Below are 23,789 nucleotides of genomic sequence, written 5' to 3' on the forward strand. Positions count from 1 at the left end.
GGGCATTAACTCTGTAAACAGCTGAGCCTCAGGCTGTTATTATTTTAATCTTTTAATATCTCAGACTTTATTTTTTTTTCTCAAAACAGATTTCAGAGTGCAAACTATATCTGAGCATAGGTTGCTTATAAAAAATATGTCACATCTCTTTTAAAATGTTAAAAAGCCTTTGTAAATTGCTAGCACGGAGGATTTTTTCCAATGATTTCTTTAATGAATCCTGCTTGTGCTTCTCCTTGCTGACAGCTCTATGACCACAACCATCCCATGCAGAGAAAGGTTTCTTGACCTTCTCTTTTCTTTTATATCTCCTGAAAATAGCACTTTCAGTGATTGCCTCAGAATCATCTTTTTTCTAATATTCAATTAAGTGTCTTAGGAATAGAAAGCTGGAGAGCTGGAGCCCTTGTTTTTTAAGCTCTCTTTCTTTTTGCCTCTCAAAATTCTTGTGTAAGCTCTTGGAGATCATCATTGCAGAGACTAGAACCAAGTCCTCTCCACTGTTACAAAAGATTTAATAATTTCTACCCAATTGCTTGTTTTGCCTAAAATGAGAGATTATAATTTTGGTCACTGAGTATGCTAAATCTTTATATCGTGTGGCTGAATACATTGATGTGTCTAACACACAGCAGTCAGAAAACTTTTACTCAATGCCTCCTGGTAAAGGAAAATCTAAGATGTGAAGCTTATACACTATTCTTTTGCTTTGCATGTTGTCTATGTTTCCATGATTCACAGGTAACTGCCCTTTCTATGCTAGTTAAGAACCAGCAGGAAGAATAGTGTGGAGAACGTGTTCAGTGTCCTCTCATCTAACACCTTCTTGAATGAGTTTGAGTCAAATCCATGCTTTTTCTCAGGTAAAATTCATTGCCCTGATACCAGAACCTGGGATCCTTTCTGACAATTGACCTTATATTTATTCTCTGACAGTGCAGATGGCTGCTTCAGAGAAAATGTAGGTTTGCCTGCAGCCCTAATAGAGCACAGAAGGAATCTTTTTCCTTGATTCCATCTAATGATAATTTTGTGCCTTGAACCATTACAATCAATAGATTCATAATTAAATCCTAGCTAGCAAAACTATTCGTGTACATTAAAGTGCTACTATTTTGATTCTATTGGATTTAAACTCAATACTATCTAAAATCATCTATCAATTAGACTTGTTCTTTAAAATGACTGCTTATGTCTGACCACTTTGACTTCTTTCCTCTTTAATTCCATCAAGCAAGAGAGCCTTTTTAATTAATATTGGACAAGAGAGTTTTCTACACTTTGGCACTCATTTTACATACCTCTGCTATAGCTGTTATATTTTTGTAAGTACTGAGAAATCATAATCTTTTAAAATCTTTTTATTCATTTCTTTAAAGAAAGCAAATGGGACCTTCCAAGGAAGAAAGTTAAGTAGATACATGAATTTTGTAGTTATCTTAGAAAAATAATCACTTTCACCACTTTCATGCCTCACAAAGAAGAGGATAATTGCTGCTTTCTGTTTAAATCCTTCTGATGCTATTTATTGGTGTAATTTCAGTTGGCCACAATACATTATATTCAGTGTCCTTGCATTTTAAGATCTAATATAAAAATGTGAATACTTAACAGATGATAAAAGTAAAATTGTGTCTGGAAAGGTAGTCAGGTTACTATGAAATATCTGATCTAAGTAGATTAGGTGAATTTGATGTGATTTAAGCCAATCTGTTAGAAGCAATAGTCAACCAGAGAGTATTTAAAAACAGCAGTAATAATTATAGTCCTAAGATATTTCTGTCTGAGTCCTTCAGGATCCTTTAAAACAAGACTGCATTGAGTACTTACTTTTTTTGTGAATGGGTTGGCTTAGTTTTATGAGGAAGCACATATTACACATAATATCCTATTGCAGGGCTTTATTTATTTTTTTTTCCCTGGAAAGATCTCTAAGCTTCTCTTTATTTTATGTCTATAGCAGTTCAGCTGATAACCCTTAAACTTCTTACAACTGCAGTGGGAGGACAGGAAAGTTTAACATTAGTGAAATATCAATTTCAGAAGTGTCAATTCACATTTGAGAATTGGTGCAGACAATGATGCTTCTGATTCCCCTCTGCTTTTAAAATGCTGTTTCAGCTTTCCTTGTATAACTAGTGGAAAGAATATGAGAACTATACAAACATTACAGTCATTCTTGTAGAGAGATATTTTTTCATTTTTGGGGCACTTTCAGTTAGCATATGAAGTCTACACTTTTGTTGTTCTTTACAGAAAACTCTGCTAAATACTGTCCTTTAGTTCATTGCAATTCATTTTCATTTGAGCTTATTCTTTGACCCTCAATATTACCCCTTTTTTTTAGTGTTAAGTTGCATAATCATTAGTTTTTTGGGGTTTTTTTCAGATAATTTAAAGCCTTTTGCATTCTGTTTTCTTAAGTTCCATGGCATTGTTCTCTTTTCTTACTGGAAATTGAACTGATTTGTATCTTACTCAGATGCCACCTCCTCTTTCTATGTTCAGCTGACAGAAGTCTGGGCTAAGAGTTTGTCTCTGTACATGCAGTTCTCTATTTTATTTATTTTTTTTCTTTCCTTTAGTGCTCTTTATCACCTTTTAAACCCGTTATATTTCCATGACTGCCCTAATAGTTATCATACCAGCATTGATCAGGGATGTGGTGATCCATTCCAGACTGCACAGAAAATGAGAAAAGCCTGTCCCAAGATGAGGTGGTAATCCTGCTGTAGTTAATGATCTTTTTTTGATAGCTGTTATTATTATACAACCTACATTGTGCTTTCTCAAGCAAGAAATGGCACTCAGTGAGCATCCCAGAATAATAAATGTTTCTTTTTGAAAGGATTTTTGAAAACCTTGCAACACAAAGTCACAGGCTGTAATAATGCCAAGTAAGTATTTCAAAGAGAATAAAACTGAAATATGAATCTTCCTCATGAATTGTGCAGAAAAAAAAATGGAAAATAGGAACACGAGCCAAAAAATGTCACCGTTCTTTGTGCTAGAAACAAAAGATGGAAATTATTTTGGGTCTGGAACTTACTGCTTCTTCATCCAGTCCAAATGCCAAATGTGCCACTTCCCCATGGGTGCTTGGGATAGTGAAGTTCCAGAGAAAGACTTGTTTCCCCTCTATTGTGGCACAGATATTTATTCACCTTTTTTTGAAGAAAAGCAAAGGAAGGATCTCCCAGTGCTTCTGTTCTCCTTATATCCCCTCACTGTCACTCCTCCAGCAGGGACCTGCTGAACTTTCAGACAATTTTTGAAGGCTGTTGCCTGGACACAATTCTTGTTGGAAATAAGGAGCTGGTGCTAGGCTGTCTCTCAGAGGGTTAACTCAGCTGAACTTTTCTTCCTCTTTTGCATGGCTGCTCTTTGGAAATACAACAGTTTTGCCAGGGTTGGTGTGGTCACCAGTGACAGAACTTGGTGGCATGTCATTCATCTTTCCCAGTTTGAATACTTTTTAGGATGCCAAATGTGTCATTTAGAAAAGCATTTTCTAGTTGGAAAAGATTCCTTTCCTTTCATTACAGGAGAGTTAAAAGAATCAATACTATATATGTAGGATTTTCCAGCTAAAAGATTATTTCTGATTGACCTTTCCTCTTGTTAAGTACTTGAAACCCATTTTTATTTTATTAATTTTCTAAACTGCTTATGAACCCAGTGAGCTGTGCCCCACAAGATGACTTCCTTGGGATGTAGCAGCATGAGGTATCCCATGGAAATAGTTTGTGGTTCCAGGCAATTCTTTTGTTACACTGATTTGTTTTGCCTCTCATCTTTGTCATGCTATCACCTAGGATGCAGGGTCAAATTAGTAGCAAAAAGAAATCCTTTTATCCCCTTCCAAATTGAACTATTAATATTTAACTATTGAATTTACTATTAATTTTTAACATCTCTATTCCGTGCTCTTTTCCTGTGGCATGGGGCTGCTTGTGACTGTTTTGCATAAGGATCCTGCATCTGTCACTGAAAGATGGAGATGAGATAGAGGGTTCCTGGCTGGCAGCTGATCTGTAGGTACAGGAGCTCCTGGCAGGGGATTTCCTCCAGGGAATTTATCCCTGTGATGCTGCAAGCCTTGTCTGTCTGTTCAGGTTTTCTGAGGAGTAGTTAAAATCAAAAGCTCTATAGTCTTCTGTGGGGAAAAGTGACTTAATTACTCCAATGCTAATTTAGTGCTGATTTCAGCACTTGTGCAAGATAGCTTTGGGATCCTCTGGAAAGGCAAATGCCTTTTCTTTGCAACAGTATTTTCTGTTGTTGGCAAACATTTGTCATGTGTCACCTGTGTGACATGTGAGACACTGATTATTACTGATTGTAATTGGGTTTGAGCCCCTTAGATGGAGATATAAAAAGCCTCTATCAAAACTATGTGCAGGCTGTACTTTTATAATTTCCTTTCCTTTCTCTGCCCCTAGGATGAGGGGAGGGGGGGGAGCAGGGGGAACCTGCATCATGGTTTCAAAAAAGCAGGAACTTTGTCTTTTCCTCTGCACATAGGGGTGTTCTTCTAGGAATCAGTATTTCTGTAGTGTTTTGCTGATAAAAGTACAGTTGCAGGCAAAAGAAACTCAGGTTGTGATCTTGTCAGATCTCATAAGACAGATATGGGCTCCTGCAATCACTATTCTGGTGGGATATCTCCAGGGGAAACCAGAGGTGCCTTAGGAGATAATGATGCTCTAGTTACCATTTCTGATTTCAAATACAAATTGATTGTTAGTTGAGAGTAAAATTAATACTCAAGTTGCACATATTGAGGGCTGAAATCATTCAGTTCCTTCCATGCAAAATCCCATTGTGTTATTGTGGTGCTAAAGAAGTAAACTGAAGGGTAATCCATGGGAGTGACATAAGAACTCGAATTTATTTTTTTTTTCCTTTTCTCTTTTATGTTTTTTCCTAACTGCTGACAACCTATTTGTCCAAGTTAAAACCCTGGGGAAAATTACAGAGGGAGCAAACCATGTGTAATATTGATGTTTAAATACTGTCTTGGAAACCACTTTTTTTGATATCTATTTTAACAAATCTCAGTCAGCACTCACTTGCTTTGTGGGATGAGTTGCAGCTAGGCAAATATTATCTTTCAGTAAGAAGCAACAATCCAGCTCTGTTCTGTCAAAAGTTTAAACCATATTGGAATCTATCCTTTTTTGCAGGAATTGCTTAGTTGGAAATTTGCACATAAACCATAAAGGTGAGAAGTCTGCAGGGAAACAATGGCTCAGCTCTGGATGGCTTTGTGAACAGAAAATTGGGAAAAGTAGGCTAAGTCTTTGTGACTTTTATATCACCTGTGCTACACACTCCAACACTTCAGGCCCTTTCATTGCATCTCTGATAGGGGCAAAGATAAACTGCTTGTCTTCTCCTCATTATACTTGAACTCTGCTACAGAACCCTAACAGTGATTTGATGTGGTTGTGCAGCAGCAGATTGACACATCTGTCACATGCACAGCTTCATTTAGAAACAATTCCACCTTCCTATATTGCTGTAGCACTAATAAACTTTTGTGCAAGCTTGAAATGGGGCTTGTATTGCTTTTTGTGATATTTTTTTCTTTTTAATATGTGGAAGTTAAAGCATCACGGAGTGCTGAAACCCAAAACTCTTTTGAACTTGTATCACAAATCTAATTTCATCAAGCCATGATGAAATGTTGGCTAAAAAATTACATCCAAAGGTCTATTTCAGACTTTTTTTCTATTAGTGACTTTGAGATATCTGCAAAATAAAGCTTGCAGCTATTGTTGAGCTGAAAATACCAGAAAGATGAGGTTCTGATATCAACCATAAAGTATGCAGCTCTCACAATTTTATGGATAAAAAGCAGCCTGTCCATTCAGATTAAGTTATATTGCTATATAAATAAATGGGCACCATATTGCTTCATCTTTTCTTTTCCCACACGATGCAGGCACTTGGAACATGTTCAGCTTTTAGCAACACAGAGGCAAAATAAAACTGTACCTTTAGATGTAGTGGTAAGAGGCATCTCCTGAAAACTGGAAAATAGGTAGTGGCAACTTTTAGAAAAAGTCTCAGGTTTTCATACTGTATCATTACATGTTTTCTGTTTTCCTAAGTGAATGTACTTGGATTTAGGGAGCTGAGAACTTCATAGAGCTATTGTTTTGTTTTGCTTTTGTTTTTTTTCTTTTAGTCATTCCTCTACCAATGTTAATGTCACTGCTCCAGTCTAGCTGGAATTTCTGTATATGCCAACATTGCTAACATTTCCCTGCTCTAAATGAAATGGAAATTCAATGTCAACAAACCCTTGATACTGTGACTTTTCATAGCAGTAATTTGGAGCTGTTCTTCTACAGTAATAAAATTATTTTAATGTTCTTTACTAATTGGATCTGTCTAGTCAGTTCAAACACTCTTTAAAAGATTAGGGAAATACAACTTAAATGTAAAGGGAACACTGGTGTGCAATTCCAATGATTCTTGAATTTTCAAGCTTTTGACCTTATTTGCTCAGTGCTGTTTATCTTTGGGGAGTTTCTTATCAGGACAAAGCCTCAAACAGTTTTTTCAGTGTTTCACTTTTTTAGATTTTCCCCTTGCTTTCCTGTTTTCTTTTCTAGTATTGTGCTCAGAAAACAATAAAACAACTATCTCCCAGCTTCCTAACAAATGTTATATAGACATTTAGGATGGGATTTAAGATATATGTGCAAGTATTGTGAATGGTGGCATTGAAAGATCTACTTTTTTTTCTTCCCTACATGTTGAAAACAAATGCAGCATTGCTTTCAGCAAGGCTACTTATTATTCATCTTGATAGAGCCAAAAATAAGCATTTTTATTGTAATAATCTACAATATCCTATCACTGCTTTGTGAACTCACTCATGGAAATTCAAATGGGTGGTTATTTTTAAAAGGAGTGAGGCAGAACTGAGGATCAGAGCATAAAGTACCTTGCCTTTGGGTAAAAAAAAATAATAAATTGGTGTGTATATATATATATACACACACCAATGCTCTAAATTAGCCATTACCATTTAGAGAAGAGATACTGGGCTTATTTCAGATGTTTGAAAATGTCAGCTCACTGCTCAGCTGTGGTCAAAGCCAAGCAGAATAGTGAGATCCTTTGGGAAAGGCTTTGAGATCCTTTGAGAATGAAAAGAAAAAATAGAATTATGCTACTGTATAAATCCATGATGTTCTGGTGTCTTGAATCCTGTGGGCATTTCTGCTCTGTCCATCTCAAAACTTAAGGGGTTGACCTGCAGACCTTCAATGCTGGAGGGGCCATTGCAATGAAGGGGTCAGTGCAAAGGAGCAGAACTCTCAGAACTGGATAAATCAGATGCTTGCTTGAGCACATACTCTGCAGGATGCTTATGGTGTGAATAGCTGCCAGCAAAAGGTCTTGTGTTGATACAGAAAAAAAATATTTAGGTGGTTGACATTTTATTAATTTCAAGCAGAACTTTTGCTTTTATCCGTTGGGTTTATTCACATTTTTAGGAGAATGATAGTAGGAAAAATGGAGTTAAACAGGACTGTATGAGGACAAAGACAGAAAAGGTGAAATGATTTGAATATTAAAGTGAGTTGATCATCCAAACTTAAGAGTAAATGCTTCTTGACTATTCAAAAGTAGTTTCAACTCAATACATTTCAGTTTCTGTATGTTAAATAAGAGAAGCAAAAACCAGATAAGCTCCTTCTGAAAAACATGAGTTTATGCAATGTTTTGTGTGCTACAGATGTTTCTGGAAAATGTTATGTCCTCTTATGCTATATCTGTCTATTGTCCACAGTTCTTATTTCTGTCCATATATATAACATAAGGCATGAGTTATAAAGAGTTTGCCTGCTGAATGTTGAAATCACCTCAACTGTTACCCAGGTGTCTTTACTGCTCACTTTTGCATACTGGCCTCTTTAGAATGAGATAGTAGCTTGGTCTGATTTTCCATAGATACATCACTATATCAAATTAGTTATGATACACATTAAGTGTGTGGATAAGATTACATTGCTTTTGTTTCTAACCCTCTAATATGGGGCTACAAGAAGATTTGTAGTGTGAAAATCTAAGCTAAAATAACAAATAATTAGAACTGAAATTGAATAATTGAAACAAATCTTGAGGTTTCTCTCTAAATGCAGGCTTAGGAACATGAATCTTATTTTGTTACATTGGTTTCTAGACAGTTCTAGGCAGATAAGTTTATTTGAATAAATTAGGACTAAAGAGAATATGTGTGGCTTAAAAGTTTTATAAACCTGATTGTGGACTGGTGAATGTGACCAAAATCTACCATCTACCAAAAGGCCAAAGAAAGAATTTGTTTTTATTCCAAAAAGAAAGAGTAAAGACATTTTATTCTGAGAGGCAACTTTATGCACATTCAGAATTTTATATTCAAATTAAATCCCACTATTTCTTCCTAATTACCCAAGAGTAGCATATGTCTACTCTTTTAGAATGTAGTATAAATAATTTCATGTTTAACACCAGAAGCTCTTAGCTGTGTCATAAATTACAATAGCATTTTAGTTTCTCATTGAAAGAACTGCAAACCTGATATTTCTGCCAGCATTTGTATCTTTAAATGCTCAGAAGGACAAAATTGCAGCATGGCCTTATCTCAAGCAGCAATGGGGCTTTTCTGTGCCCTGTTCCTTCTTCCTCTTCCCTTGCAGAAATGGATGGGGTGAGCCAGGATGACTGAAGTTCAGAATAAGCCTAGGGAAACTTTATTTTGTTTCTTAAATTATTGAGGTTAGTAGAAAATACAGATTTTTAACATTTTTTCAGCATTGTCTAGATTCACAGGTATTATCTTTCACCAGCTTACCAGCTGTAATGTGGTTTCTTGTCTGATGGATGTTTCTACCTGCCCTGATTTTCTGGGGGACATTCCTGAGTGTTTAGAATAATGTTTCATTTTATTCAGTCTATTTAAAAGCTACTCCTTTTGTTCCATCAGAAGTACCTATGAGCTGAGATCCTGATTCTACGAAGTCCAAAATTCTTCCTAAATTTAGTCTCTACTTTTTAAAACCTTAGCTATTACCTAAGAGATTTGAATCATAATGGCATGCAAAAAATGTTGCTTTTTTTTTAGAAGTATCTGCAGAGGTGGCTTTGTTCTCTCTGAATTTTCAAAGCCCATTGCTTACCTTGCCAGATTGCTTATTAATTTTATGTTAGGGCACGTTTTCTATATAAACAGTCTCTCTGTTAATAAACAATGGTAGCATCTGGTGACCTTGCTATTCCATAAGCTATTCTCTATTTTAAGTCTACTGGTTTATAGGGTTGTTTGTGGTTTCAGACCCCAGAAGAAAGCTGAAATGAAATTTTCTTTCAGTGTCATAAAAATAAGAATCAATAGAAATAACCAGAATCTTTGCACAGTGGCTTCCAAAGAGGAATGTTTTATTAATAAAATGTGAAAGCTTTGGGCAACTAATGCAAGAAAATCCTTATGATAAATATTTTTTCCAACTTATAAGCATGTTGAATTTGTGGGCTTTTCTTGTAATGAGAAGTGAGAGGAGCTGTGGTGAAAGCCCATTGAATGGGATATGTCTCTGGTAATTGCATTCCAGTGTCAGTCCTTTTTCAAAGAGCATCTTTATTTAACGAAAATAAAGATAAAAAGGTCTGCACTCTTGCTGAAAAATAAATTCTGTGTCAAGTGTACCTTTTAGAAATTGTAAGTTTGAAATTCATTGAGGGCTATTGAACTGTGCAAAAGAAACCTATTCTGATGTTAGTTAGTTATGACTCTTGACCAAATGTTCCTAGCTTATTATGTCCTCTTTGCTATGTACTTCCAATCTATTGTCCTTCTTTTCCATGCAATATTTTAGACAAATTGTGTAACTATAAATAATTGACTTTTTTCAGAAAAAAAAAAAAAAAAAAAAAGATAAAGCCATGTAGATCCTGTCTTTAGAGCCCACACAAATCCACTAAGCCTACTGGTGTTGTCTCCTTCAGCATGGGAAGGCAGAAATGTCCTCTAAATGCTGAAGTAGCCATGAAGAATGCATTTAAGGAAATAGAAACAAAATATAAGCAGAGACCACCTTCCTGGTGTATAACAAATAGAAAAAGGCTTTATTGAGAAGATCTCTCTAGGAAAAATGTGGATATTTGTAACTGAAACTTCCAGCATATAGAAATATGCCCTTTTTTACTGCTGACAGTTTTTCTGATGCTAATAGTCAGAGCTGCCTGGAACCTTTCAGAAATGCCATATTTCATGTTGATATGAATGGAGAAAATTTGTATTTACCTGTAATTGTTGATTTATACTATTAGGTGTTTATGCATCTGTATTTATGACAAATAAATCCTTTTTTACTTTGCATGTCTTCTAAATTAGTTTTATATGGTTGTTTTCTCTTGCAAAAATGTTTGCAATGTGGTGTGGGTGGCTTTTTGCAGAAAACATTACCTTGGGCAGCCAAAAAGCTTTGCATGGCCCCCACACCAATAACAAGGTATTTTTCAAGCATCAGGAAACCAAAATATGTGATTCCTCTGTAAGATTAAGTGAGAAAAATGGAAGATTTGACAGAAATATGGATGCCTGAAGTTTGCTGACTTTTATGTCCTTTTTTGAATCTTATTCATACCTCTGATTGCAGTGCTCAGCCATTAGCAGGGTTACAGATTAAAAGGTGGAGCAGCTGTACTGCTCCCTCATTTGAGCTGCCCAGGAGCAGCTCCAGCCTGCAGATGCTTGAACCTCATTAGCCTAAAGCAGCACCTGTGTTTTGAAGGAAGATAAAAGTCTGTTTAAAATTTAAGGAGGTGGCTTTGTAGCTGCGAATTTCATCATGATTGAGTTTTAGTCTCTTGTTGAAGGTGTAACTAATGCAGCCACTGGCAGAGACGTGGCCTTGTGTAGTGAGTGTTCTGTTAGTAGAGATGCTGTTGGGTTGTGTTCCTGGTCTCCTGCTGTCTCAGATATTATTCAACAGCTGTTTTTTACATAAGGGCACCACAGATGTTGTCTGCAGATGTTGGTGTGCTGCTCTCTTGGTTGGGTCCAGAGGGATGCAGTGTGGTCCCAGGTTTCTCCATGGCAGCCTGGGAATAGTGCTTATGTCAGGAGTTTCTTATTCATTTCGTGTTCCTCAGACTTTAACAGGAAATGGTCCATGTTTTCTCCTTGTGCTCTATTTTCTCAGAGATTTCAGAAAAAAATATTGGGTGTGCTCTGTAATCAATGTAGTTACAGACCAGGCTGTGTTTGGGTGGAGGGTGGTTTTCTGCAATTTGTAGGACGCATTGATTCTTCATATAATAGGATATGCAACTAACCATCTACTTGAAACTATTTTCTGGTGCTTTTTATGTGATTGTTATCTCTGTAGGGCCATGTACTATTGAAACAAATTCTGTTACCTTCTGAGGGTTCCAATCGTCAAGATAAACTTATTTTTATTAGGTTGCCTCTGAACAAAGCAGAGATAACTTTAATACTTATCTTCAACCACCGTGGACGTGCTGTCAGGAAACACTCCCCACATCCAAACATCAGCATCTCCAGGCCCCTGGAGCTCTCAGAGTGGACTTCTGTTCAGGCTGATGCAATTGCAGTTGCCTGAAGGAAACAGATAACCAGGGTTGACTTTATTTTTCAAATGTTTTCTGGAGCAATTTTTTCAAAGACCTTCCAAACAGAAGTGTATTTTAATGTAAGCATGGGAGACACACACAGTTGATATGTGTCTTGATTCCACAGTCATACAACACAGGCAGCAGAGATATAGTTAGTAAAAGATGATTAATTTCTTACCATTGATGCTTCAAGGGCTTTTGGAGGCAGATGGGTACCCTCAGATAAAAGCTGAGGAAAAAATTATAGTCGTTGCTTCACCAGCAATCAGGTGTACACTCAGAAATTAAGTTACTTTTGAGGATTTTGAACAGGTTTGTGAAAGTTTTTGGAAACTTAGGAAGGTTTCTATACAGAAGGAAAATATTAGGCTTTCATGTGTAGTTTGCTGGCTTTCACTGTATCCTGGTGCCTAGGGACAGGTGAGCTGAAGCTTCAGAGAATGATGGGTCTTTTCATAACTTATACCTAACTTGTGCCTTCAGAAAAAATACATTTAGAAGGTAAACCAGCAGTTAGTATTTGATTCTTCCTATTTTACAATAGAAGACTGCCCTGTAATTTTCTGAGACATTTTTACTATTTTACGATTTCAGAAGAATGGCAAATACTAAAAAAAGTAAAACAGAATGTTGTAATATTGTCATTTTATAGAGGGAAACAGTGGCACAAAAAAGTGACCAATCTCTTTGACTTTCCAAAGACAAAGCATAGAATAGAGGTGGCTATAGCCAGGATGCCTGTGTAACAGAAATGCACTGATGCTGAAGATAATTTACAGATTTCATAAATAACCCAAATTGTCTGTAAGCAAAGAATGGTCCTGTTGTTTTAACTGTTCTTCAGAAATGGTGCCTGGTTCTTGAAATGGATATTAATAATTTAGGGGAATGAGTGTTGGTTCAGAGAATTGCATCCCACAGTCCTTCTCTGTAGATGTGCCAGTTCTTTTTATCTCTGAGCATAAGTTCCTTTTCTGAATATCATACAACAAACAGAAATCACAGAGAGGTGATGGCTTCAATCAGACTTAGTGATTCCTGAGCATGGCAGCATATTTATTTGTATATACATATGGGTGTGTAAAAGAAATTAAAAATTACTTTTTGTCTTCTTGAATCCCCTGTCTTGTGCTTCTCATTTTCAGTTGAAAGGGAAATGGTCAGAGTAAGACATGACTTCAGGATTTTGTCCCAGCTCTTCCCTCTTCAGTCCTTTGGGATGATGCTGCTTGCAATTCCATTCATTCCTCAGTGTCCTTCTCTTCCAGATTGTTCCCTAGTCAGGCAGTACTTACATTTACCATGGCAGTGAAGCAAAGGCAGGTTGTCAGATCAGTGCTTGAATGGGATATTTTGGGAAATTAGTCATGGTCTCTTTTGAGTTTAAACAAAACTTGAGCCCACCTTCATGCTTACTTCCCAATGTGAACTCCAAGTGCTCTGAAGGATGATCTCCTATGAGAGAGAAGAAAACCCGAGATAACTCACTGCTGACAGAATCTTAAGGATTTTCCATCTGGAATAAAAGACTTTTGTAGCTTGACAGAAAATCAATGCTTTCTCATTCTTATTAGGCCTGTAGCAACATCATCTATAGACATCTCTGCACCAGGGAAAACTTAATTTACAGTTCCCATCATTGCAGCCATATTGCTGCTAAGAAATCTTGGAATTCTTCATGCAGATGAGGTTTGCTTAATCTTCTTTGTACTAGAAGCATCAGGATGTCTCATGGAAGACAGGTTTCCATGGCCAGCTTTGTTGCTAACTCTTCAAATTGAAAAAAAAATTAAAAACCTGACCTCTGTTCTAAGTTTGACTCCGGGAAGGGGGCTTTGTCAGTGTTAAATCGTTCAATATTGCCAGCATCTGTCTGTCTGCAGGAATGGTAAATACAATTATTTACATTGTCAAAGTCCTAGAACAACACAGCCGAGTATAAGCTCTTGTGTATTTTGGCAGAACACATATTTTTACAACTGGGAAATCCTCTGTTTATATTTGAAGTGCTGAGAAAGGTAATCAACTAATTTTGGCAATTGTGTTTGAGCAGGAGTGTTCTTGTGTGTACACCAGGGTACCACAAAGGTCTTCTCATTCTAGTTTGAATGTGAATAGAAGAAAACAAATGGCAATAACCAATAAAAGTAGGAAGAGGGAGGGAGAGATTCTGGAGAGGGGTTTTCTTTTAAAAGAAAGCATCATTCAACTTCAACTGCCTGCTAAGCACATCCTTGGGGGGTAGCTTGATACTTTTGCTGTCTGATCCAGGAGACTGGAGTGGGAAGAATACAACTGTGGTACAGTTTCTTAAAAGATGAAGTGGAAAACAGGAAGCCCTTGAAGAAGCCCAGAATTCAGAGTATCTAAGGCGTCTGAAAATTGGAAAAGAGCTGAAGTGAATTACTAAGCAGAGCATAAACTAACAAGTAGAAATGTAAGCCTGAATTTATCAGCTAAAGCCAGGCACGTTTGAGTGTTTGTGTGCAAGTGAGTTTTTTCCTAAAAGCAGAGAATTAGCAAGTGATATATTGCTTTGATGCTCTTTAAAAAAAAATGGTTGCAATCTGTATCATTTTGCTATTAAATGTATTTAAAATACTAAAAAAGATGTTGGTTACCTGTTCTACAGATATTATCAGTGGTGTTCTAGAAACGTTTGCATTCAATGGAGAGACTCTCCCAAACAGGTTAATTCAGTCTTTAAAAAATGAGTACTTTGCTCCTGTTTTAGAGGCATTGCCTCTCTCTGTGGTCTACAGAAGGCTAAATTTAGTCCTTTGAACACCCCTTTTTTCCTGGTATATTTGAGTAAATCCCTGGTTCCAGAAAGGGATATATTTTTTCTCTCTCAGTGTATGGATGGCATCCTGATGTTTGCAGTTCCATAACTGAAGACTACTGAGAAGGATTCCAGATGTTGATCTTTATGTCTCTTGTCCTTTGTATGGTTTTAAGAAATTTCATTCCATCTGCTGGATTCCACTGAACAAATCTTGAAATCCACCAATGCAGAGGTGCAAAATGTTCGTGTTTTTGCAATCCTGCTGCATGAGGGAAGCTCCTAGGATTGCAGGAAGAAACAAGAAGCTTCAGGGTCAAGTTGCTCTCCACCTCTACCAGATGCTTCACTTAAAACAAAATATAGTAGTAAAGTGGAGGAGCTGCAGCAAATTAGACTCAGTGGCAGCAATTAAGAGTTGGGAAACAAATGCAAAATGTGGCCCATTTGTCTGGAAGACTCTCTGGGGCTCAGTGGTATGAATGGTAGTCTAAAATGTAAAATGTTATTACCTGCTATTAGCACACATAAGAACAAGTGAGAGTGACAACTAAGGGCTTGCTGTTAGGGCATTCACTCTTGCATTCACTTGCCTTGTATTTATGCTTTTTACTTTTGGTGATGGACAGTGATGTACAGGTTGGTCTTTACAGCCAATCTTCTTCTTCTTAGGTGTTTGTCATATCTATGCTCTGTCTCCTCAGAGCTTTTTTTTTTTTTTAGGTTTTTGTCCTAGTTTTATACCTTAAAAATCTGCTGTCACCACACACATCTTGTTGAGTCTTAAAACTGAAGCAGCCCCCCAGCTGATTTCCACTCCAAACTCTGTGTTCAGCCATTGTAACATCCGTGTTGTTCCACTTGCTTGTCAAATGCCCCTCATCCTCACACCGAAAACCTCACTGTCTCTCTTGTCATTTTTTTTTTCTTTTTTTCTTTTTTTTTTTTTTCTTGTAGAGCATGATGAGTGTGGCAGTGAGCAGCATAACTGTGATGAGAATGCAATCTGTACTAACACTGTCAGGGGACATAGCTGCACCTGCAAACCTGGATATGTGGGGAATGGGACCATCTGCCGAGGTAAGGCTGCTCTTCTGGAAACCCCATGGAAGGGGCAGACTCTATTAATATTTTCTGACAGTCACCTGCTTTCTGGTAACTTGTGATGGCTGGGTTCTGCCAAGGATTTGCTGTGAGATTTATCATCTGGCCAATGGGGTATGCATGGAGGTGTTGGGAACTGATTTGTGCATCAGTTCTCGGCAAGAAGGAAATATTTTTGCAATGCAGGAAGAGAAGTACTTGTCATTTACTGTCACTGAACACTGTAATTTGGGCTTGTATTATTCAGCCTTTAAGTGATGTTCATTGCCTTGTAAGCTTTAGATGGTATGTGCTATCACCTTTGGCTTTTAAAATTCAGTCAGGTTCCTTTAAATTAATTATCTTTTATGCTAACATCCTACGGTCGTTCTTTGACTACTCTCATCAGAAAAGGCAGGGGGTTCTTAAATATTTACCTATAAATGAGTTTTTTTAAAATTTCTTACGTTAAGAGATACTGATATCCAGACATGTTTTCTGTGAAATGATGTCATTTTTTGAGGCTGGCTTTTTTTTTTTTTCTTTGTTCCTGTAGAGAAAGAGAAGTGAATGTGTAAAGACAGAGGAGGCAATGCATTAGATAGTTGTCTTTGTAATGAATTACTACTGAAGTACTCAAGCATTCCCAAATTGTGGTTGTCTCATAAAAAAGCTAATTTTGGCCTTGTCTGGGCCTGTAGCCTTTCTGACTTTCTAAACAGGATTGCAGTAATAGAAAATTAATTTTTAATTTTGTTTTGAAATTCCAACTATTGAAATTGAGGAATGTAGTGGGTAAAGTATTCTGTACTTAACTGGGGGGCATGAGAAGCAGGACATTAATTTTCCAGAACGATGTGAATTTGCCATAGAACATAGGTTCTGTTGAAATCTGAGTTGTGGATAATACACATTACATTTGTATTTTTAGCATGCCTTGAATTGCACATGTGAGGGTACCGATGGTTGCCTTTTTGAGATAGGTGTGTGTGGAAGTAGAGGAATTCTGATGCCTTCTGATATTCTGACAGGGAAGCATAAATTGAAAACTGGAGGTGAAAGAAAAGTGGTTTCAGTGTAATAATTAATGAAGTCACTAGGGATGATAATACATGGAATAGTTACTAATGCAAAGTAACTAAAATGAGAATTATGTGTGTTTTGGTAAATGGTAAAACACTCTATGTCAAATACTGGTCTGAGTTTCTCAGCCTGGGGTTCTGTGGTCTCTTGAGATTTTTACATTTGCATGGCTAATTTAAGAAATGTTCCCATTCTACCCACAGTAGCACCAGAAACATAACTTTTGCCCTTTTTTAATTTTTTCCCAAGTTCACTAGTGATACGTTGTGAGTGGAATCTGACTAAAAAGTTAAGAATAGCAGAAAAATTCAGTTCCCAGTCACATAGGTTTCATTGCACAAGGAAGGAGAGGTGTGAACATGTCAGGATCATTATAAACTGCTGATGATTTCAAGTAGTAATTTTGGGGTTTATCTTCAGGTAATATAAATATGAAAAAGCAAAATATAAGAAAAATTACACATAAGTATAATGTAATACTGTCTGAAGATTAATGATAAACATTTTTCCATGAATCATGTGCTTTATGAACATTTACATGTTATAGATGTGTATGTACACAAAAGTGTGCAACTACTACTCAAATACCATCTCTGTAATTCTGTAAGAAATCCTATTAATATTGTCCAGCAGAAACATAAATAGAGAAATGATGATAATTTTATGATGAGAGAAAGAACTGGCTTGGTGCCTGAGTCTAGGATCTATTATAGCTTAAAAAAAAGGGCAATAAATAGTGGTAATGTTTCTCCTTGACTTTACTGGAAAAAAACTGTGATAGCATCCTGGGATTTTTTATAAAGCCTATTATTTTTTATTTTAGAAATGAAAATGCGTGTGTAGTTAAATTGCATGGTGAACTACAGTAAATATAATGAAATTTCTCTGGCAGGAATTTCTGCTGTTTGCATTTTTTGTGACAAACGTGGAGAAATACAAAGGCCAGATATAATCTATATATGAATATTATGATTGCTGGGGATTTAGAAACAAAAACAAACATGTTGAAGAAGAAAGCAATATTTTTTATTTTTTTTTTTAATCTGTATGATCAGGCTGTCACACTTCTTGAGTGCAAAAATAAATTTCATGCTTAAAAAATTGCTTTACTGTAAAAGTGGTAGACTAGAACACTGTAATTAAGGACTGGATTGTGTCAAATAGATGTGGAAACTGTCATGAAGGAAGGTGGTGGAAAAGGGCACAGAGACCAAATGCACTTCTGCATTAAAATAGATTCTTCTATAGCTGAAGTGACATAAAAATGGAAAGAGGAGATCAACACAAGAAAATATTTATAAATACATGGTTACCAATATATAGACAGTGGGACCTTTTAATAGAGAAAAATAAGGCATGTCCTATAGCACTTCAGAGAGACAGGGAAATTTTTGGCAATAGGTTTGAGGCTGAGTTGAACTAAAATGACAAGGCAGGACAAGGCTGTGCTATCAGCATTAGTGACTTTGATTTAGTGCTGGACCTAGAATCAGATTCTATCTTAGGATTTCTTCAGAAAATAAAAGTAAAATAAGGAAATCTTTGCTGGAAGAAATGACAGCATTAAAAGCAGAGGACAGAGGTAGAACTAGTTGAATAGAGAGAGATTCTGAATCTACATGTCTGTTAAGTTGCTCTTTTATGTGCATGAAACTTTGAAAAAATTCAGAAGAAGAAAAAGTGACTCAGGAACTGGAAGTTGTAGGTGGGTAATGGGAGACTTGTGTCATGCCCATTTACTGGAATTCTATAGAGGAGTTCTAGAATTCATAGGTGAGGGTGTGAGATAAGGATAATTGTAGCAATTTCACTCAACTTCAGGACAGGATTTAGTAGCATGGCATAAGCTTAGGGCAGAAGGGAAAAGTGATAAAAATTGCTTTAGCAACTGAATGTTTGATTAAATAAAAAAGAAAAAATGTGGTGGATAAATGACAACCTGGTACAACACAGCAGTTGGCAGTCTGGCTGTCAGAGTGGACCTGGTGGGAAATCAGAGTTTAGAGGCAATGGGTAGATGAAAGAAGTCTTTGTTTCCTAGGACAACCAGGTTTATGAATAACTCATCACCTGTAGACAAGGTTGTACATGAGAGAGGAAAACTCTGTCATGGATAAAATGAGTCAAACCCATTGTCACGAGCCCGACTGGGTTGTTGAATACAGAAATAAATACCACATTTAGACATTACAGGCTGGGGAATATGTACAGGGAAAATGTCTTTCTCTTCTTGTTGTCTTCATAAGTTCTAGTCCCACTAGAACACTAAATGGACACTAAATGGCCTTGCACATCATGCCATGGAAGTGACATTTTGAAGTGGGATGGGCTCTTTGTTAGGACATAAAGGACTTTGTGCTTCACCATCTACTTTGCCTTGACAAGGTGGAAGCTAGAAAATATTTGCTATAGGATGTACAATCCTACAGTATAGCAGAAGCTGTACCTTGTACTGACTGAAGTCAAAGAAGGGAGCCAAGGTACATTGAAACATCAACAGGTTTTCTAAAATAATTGATGACATTTGGGATTAAATGCTTTAAAACAAACAAAGTCCCTACACATCAGATGCTGTAGGAGTTTAGATCTGACTTTGCAGCATGAGAAATCTGCAAGTTCCATCCAAGGGTTTGTTGCAATCATTTGTTTTCTTTTGCAAAAGGAGCCCTGGATGTATACAAGCTCTTGGTATTCTGTTTCAAATGTTTTTAAAATACAAATTCTGCCCACGAAAGTCTTAATATATTAACAGAAGAATAGAAGTGCTTTGGATGTACTCAGGTGGTGAACAGGAGCAATTCCTCTGGAGCATGGACAAGGTGTGTTTGCTAAACTTTTTTCATATATCTCTGTACTGGGGATTGAGCAGAATTCTAGCACTTAAACAACTGCAAATCTATTTTCATTGTACTTCTCTATTTTACTTGTACAGCTTCTCTAACAGGTATATTTAGTGTGCTATTACTAGCTCATTTAGTGCTTTCTACTGAGTTGCAGATTTATTAGAATGATTACATGAGGTGGATTTAGTTAGAGTCATAAGCCTTAAAGCAAATGTGTACAATATGACCAATGCCTGGAGAAAGAAACATCAGATATTGTGAAATAAAAGTCAAAACAGTGTTTATTTCAGTTAGCATTCAGGCTTTAGATTTGCTTCTTTTTGCCAGAGTATAGAATATTATTCTTGTCCCCCCATTATATTCTTCTGCAGCATTTCACAGGAGACATTTAAGGGAATACAGCTCAGTGTATGGTGGAGTCTTAAAGATGAAAGCCATTATTTTTAGTTGTTTCAGGTTTTCTGGTGTAATCTGGAAGTGCAGATTAGTTTCTTAATTGTACTGTGGTTCTTTGTATTAATTGCCTTGGAAGGTGTGTTTGGGAGTGTGGTTGTTACTGATAAACTTCCTGGTCACTTCATTAATAATTTATTGGGAAAGTGATGTGAAAAGTAACCAGACTTCAAACAGTTACCCTTATCTTTTAGAAGGTAAGAGGAATAAACATATGGAGTCTTTATTCATAACACACTCAAATTATTTACTGATGACCAGAGTATGTCACAGGCTTGAAAACTCCTTCTGCTTGATGTAAATCAGTACCTTGGCCTATTTTACACTGTTTTAGTCACTATTGTAGTTGGATGGACGTGTTTTAACAAGTGTCAGTCTGAGATCTTGCTTTCATTGGTGTTTTGTTCTTTGTTTCCACGCAGGTATTTTTAAAAAGTAAAGTAACTCTTAACCAGAAATATATTTAATCTGAAAGATGCTCCCATTACAGCAACTGTGACTATTCCAGTGTGTAGGCAGTATGGTGATAGTGTGGTAAATAGATGACTAAAGACAAAGACATTTTTACCTGTAAATAAAATTTCACCTGCTATAAAATGTACACAAGTGTTTTTAGTAAGATCTGAAGAAGAGAAGAAAAAAAAAAATCAGTCTCTTTTATACTGACATCAGCAGTGCTGAGGTAGATTAACTTTAAATGTCAGCAATGTGAGAGAGACATGCTGATACCTTGATATTAAACATATCAGATCACTGTAAGGTGACTAACTGCCAGCTAGATGAACAGGCAAAAAACATAAACCTATCTGTTGGAGGTGGAGTTGAAAGCCTTTATGGAACATTGGAGTGCTTTATGAATATTATGTAGGCCAACACTGAAGTGGAAGGAAACACATCTTTCCCTGTAGCTACACTTTTGTAGCTGTAAAGCTTTGAATGGTTGATATGCTTGATAAATGTTTGAAATTCACTCTATTCATATAAATGAGAAGTTGAAGTTTTAATTTAAAAAATTGTTGTTAATGATTATCAAGTTATCAAGTGTGGTACATTCATTAGAGTTACTGTGCTTTTGTGCTGTTGTTTGTTAGATAAACTCCCTTTGTAAATTATTTACCACATACTTTTAAAACTCTTTCAGTCCTAATATTTTTGCTTTGGTTTTGGACTGTTAGAATTTAAAATAATTTTAATGAAATTAGGATAATTTATGACAGGCTTTTTTGCCCTTAAAATGTCATTGCCTAGATTTAGTTGTGTGAGATTTTGAAATTCAGGTGTAATTATTTAAGAGCTAAGGTGTACAAATCCACCACAAATTTTACAGCTTCCCTAAGGGTATAATGACTCCTGGCTCCTGTTCTGTGTGTGAGCTTGTTCATGATTGTATAGAATGCACCTCAGTTATGAAACCAGATCATTTAAAAGCCGTGTTTCATTGTGATCTCTCTGCTGTCACAGGTTGTCTCAGTGCCTGATTTATAGCCAGGTTAAAAAGCCTGTAGCACTGCTTGATGCTTGCTGAGGAAGTGGTCTGCTCCAGAGCAACTCTTGTATGAGTATAAAAGCTGTCATTATCTGCCAGTGAAATATTTAAAGGTTGATCTGACAGATTTTTCTGCTTGTATGAGTAAGTCCAAAGGGCTCAGCAGACCTTCTCATGAATGTTTATGAGGTTCCTAGGTTTAGATTCTGAAGTGGAGCTTCTCGTGTTCATTCAGTTTCTTATTGTCTCCTGTTGTCTTTGGTTCATTTAGAATCATCAGCTCACTCTGGGATCACAGCTCTTCAAGACATAAACAAAAGAATTATAAGTGATGTTCCCCACCAGCTCCTGGGCAATAAAACCAGGCTGCATAGGAACATGAGACTATTTCAATATTCATTAGGTTATCTTTTAAGAGAACAGTGAATAAAGCAAAAATATGAAGGTTTTACTTTGTTTAATGTCTGCAGCATACATTGAAAGGGATCACTGAGATTTTCCAAGGAGGTTTGTGAGGCTGTTGTTTACCCTAGCAGTGGAGTAAACTCCAGCCAAAAAACTTCTTTCAGCCTCTCGTTCCTATGAATCTCCCATGCTACAGTAAACCAAGGTGAAAATATAAAGTATTTTGTCAAATGTGACATATGCAGTCAGCACCTGATTCAGAATTTGGGCTGACAGGTCTGTTTCTAAGCCACTGGGCTGTGATTTCTCCACAGAAACTATATACAGTACATTTAAAACACCTGAGGAATCAAACCAAAGAAACATTATGACTCCAAAAGCAAGTATTTGGGGATATATAAAATTTAGGTCACCTATCCAGTCTTAAGTCACTTGCATCCATAGATGCAAGTCCTTACAGATAAGATACAGTCACAGTCCTTACAGATAAAAATCACAGGTTGCTGGGTGTTTGATTCAGTGCAAATTAAGCACTGAATATACACAAATCACTGAAAGAGATAAAGTCTTGAAAGCAGGGATTCAGCATGTAGGATTTTTCTCATTCCTGGTGTGACACTATTATTGTTTGCTACTGTCCCAGGAGTTGTACTGAAGTTAGGGTGTTGCCAGGTCCTTCAGACACCAGACTACATCATTCTCAGCACATGTCTTAGAGTTGATTTTCCTCCCTGCAGCTCCTGAAGTCCCCATTTTCTTCCCATTCAGAGATTTTGCCCTCTCCTCCCATGGTCTCACTTTTGTACCATTGTGAAACATGAATGAATTCTGGGAGAATATTGAGAGGGTGTGATTAAATATTTACAAACTGAGATGAAAAAGGCAGATCTTTCAAATCTGTCTCAAAGTCTGGGGATAAGGGAGAATCTAAAAAAATAAAAACTTCAAAAATCTACATCTTAGATTGAGAAATAGATGGATACTTAATGATACAATGCACCTTCTGGTAGATATACAGCAGAGGAAAAACTTTTTTAGTAATTATTTGCTTGACCACAATACTGAAATTGTTATTTCATAGTATGGGAAACTGGAATTACCCCACATGTAGGCATTGCTTTTGTTTGTGTCAGTTATTTTGGTTGGCTTATTAATTTTGGAGGTTACGTTGACAAATCTAGAAGTTGTGCAGGATATTTGATTGAACAATTTGCACATTTTTATCTGGAAAGATTCCCCAGCTGAAATGTTTCACAGCAATGCTGGTATTTTAGCCTCTGCAACATGCTGAAAAGTTGAGTTGTGTGTGTAGAGTTTTTATCTAAAGTGTTTGATGATAAAAATAATAAATGTGGCTCTGCTAAGTGAGCATATGCTAAGTACAAGACTAATGGCAAGCTTAAACAGTGTAGTGCCAATGGTACCTGAAAGAAATGTTGCAGTGAAAAAGAATCTATTCCAGAAACTACTAAAAAAAAAAAATAAATGGTGCTTTGCTTTGAAAACTGTATCATCAAAATGAATTATTAGATGAATTCAGTACACGAACGACATGATGAATGGGAATTAAAATAGCTTAGAACACATTAACTGCAGAGGGAATTAGAAGTTAAAGTAAACCAAGTAGAGGTGGGAATTGAAGGGGTCTCACTTTTAAACATGATTTAAAATTCAGTCATCCAAGAGTAGAAATGAACAATTTGTATGTCATAAAAGCTAAGAGTTTTTATTTAGGTATTCCTGAAGGGCCAGAGTTGTGTGACCTATGTTGCTATTCTGCCAATAAATACTCAGGCATCTTAGTGTGTCACCTTGATGGGGCTTGCAGTTTTCTCTTTTTTCTTTTTTTTTTTTCTTTTCAGTTGTGTGCCTAAAGATGGGAATTTTCAGGCTGCATTTTTGAAGCTAAACTTCAAAACTGACTATTTATTTGAAGGTCATGTGCTACACAGGCACACCAAGCCATCAGGCAAGGCTTGAAATTTTAAAATTATGTAAAATTCAGAAATGCCCCTTT

The 23,789-nt window shown here is 36.5% G+C and overlaps 1 protein-coding gene across 10 annotated transcripts in view; it reads left to right on the plus strand.

Moving 5' to 3' along the window:
* The window catches only part of NELL1 (neural EGFL like 1), a 232,316-nt gene that overhangs the window by 123,223 nt on the left and 85,304 nt on the right, over positions 1-23,789 (plus strand). For 6 of the 10 annotated variants that reach the window (XM_071762645.1, XM_071762646.1, XM_071762636.1 and 3 more), the window contains exon 14: positions 15,377-15,499. The exons of the other annotated variants lie outside the window; for them this stretch is intronic. In XM_071762645.1, coding sequence (XP_071618746.1) covers positions 15,377-15,499 — 123 coding nt within the window. The remainder of the gene's footprint in view (positions 1-15,376; positions 15,500-23,789) is intronic. 10 annotated transcript variants of the gene reach the window in all.

Source organism: Heliangelus exortis, chromosome 18 (genome assembly GCF_036169615.1).
Source record: "Heliangelus exortis chromosome 18, bHelExo1.hap1, whole genome shotgun sequence".
NCBI lineage: Eukaryota > Metazoa > Chordata > Aves > Apodiformes > Trochilidae > Heliangelus > Heliangelus exortis.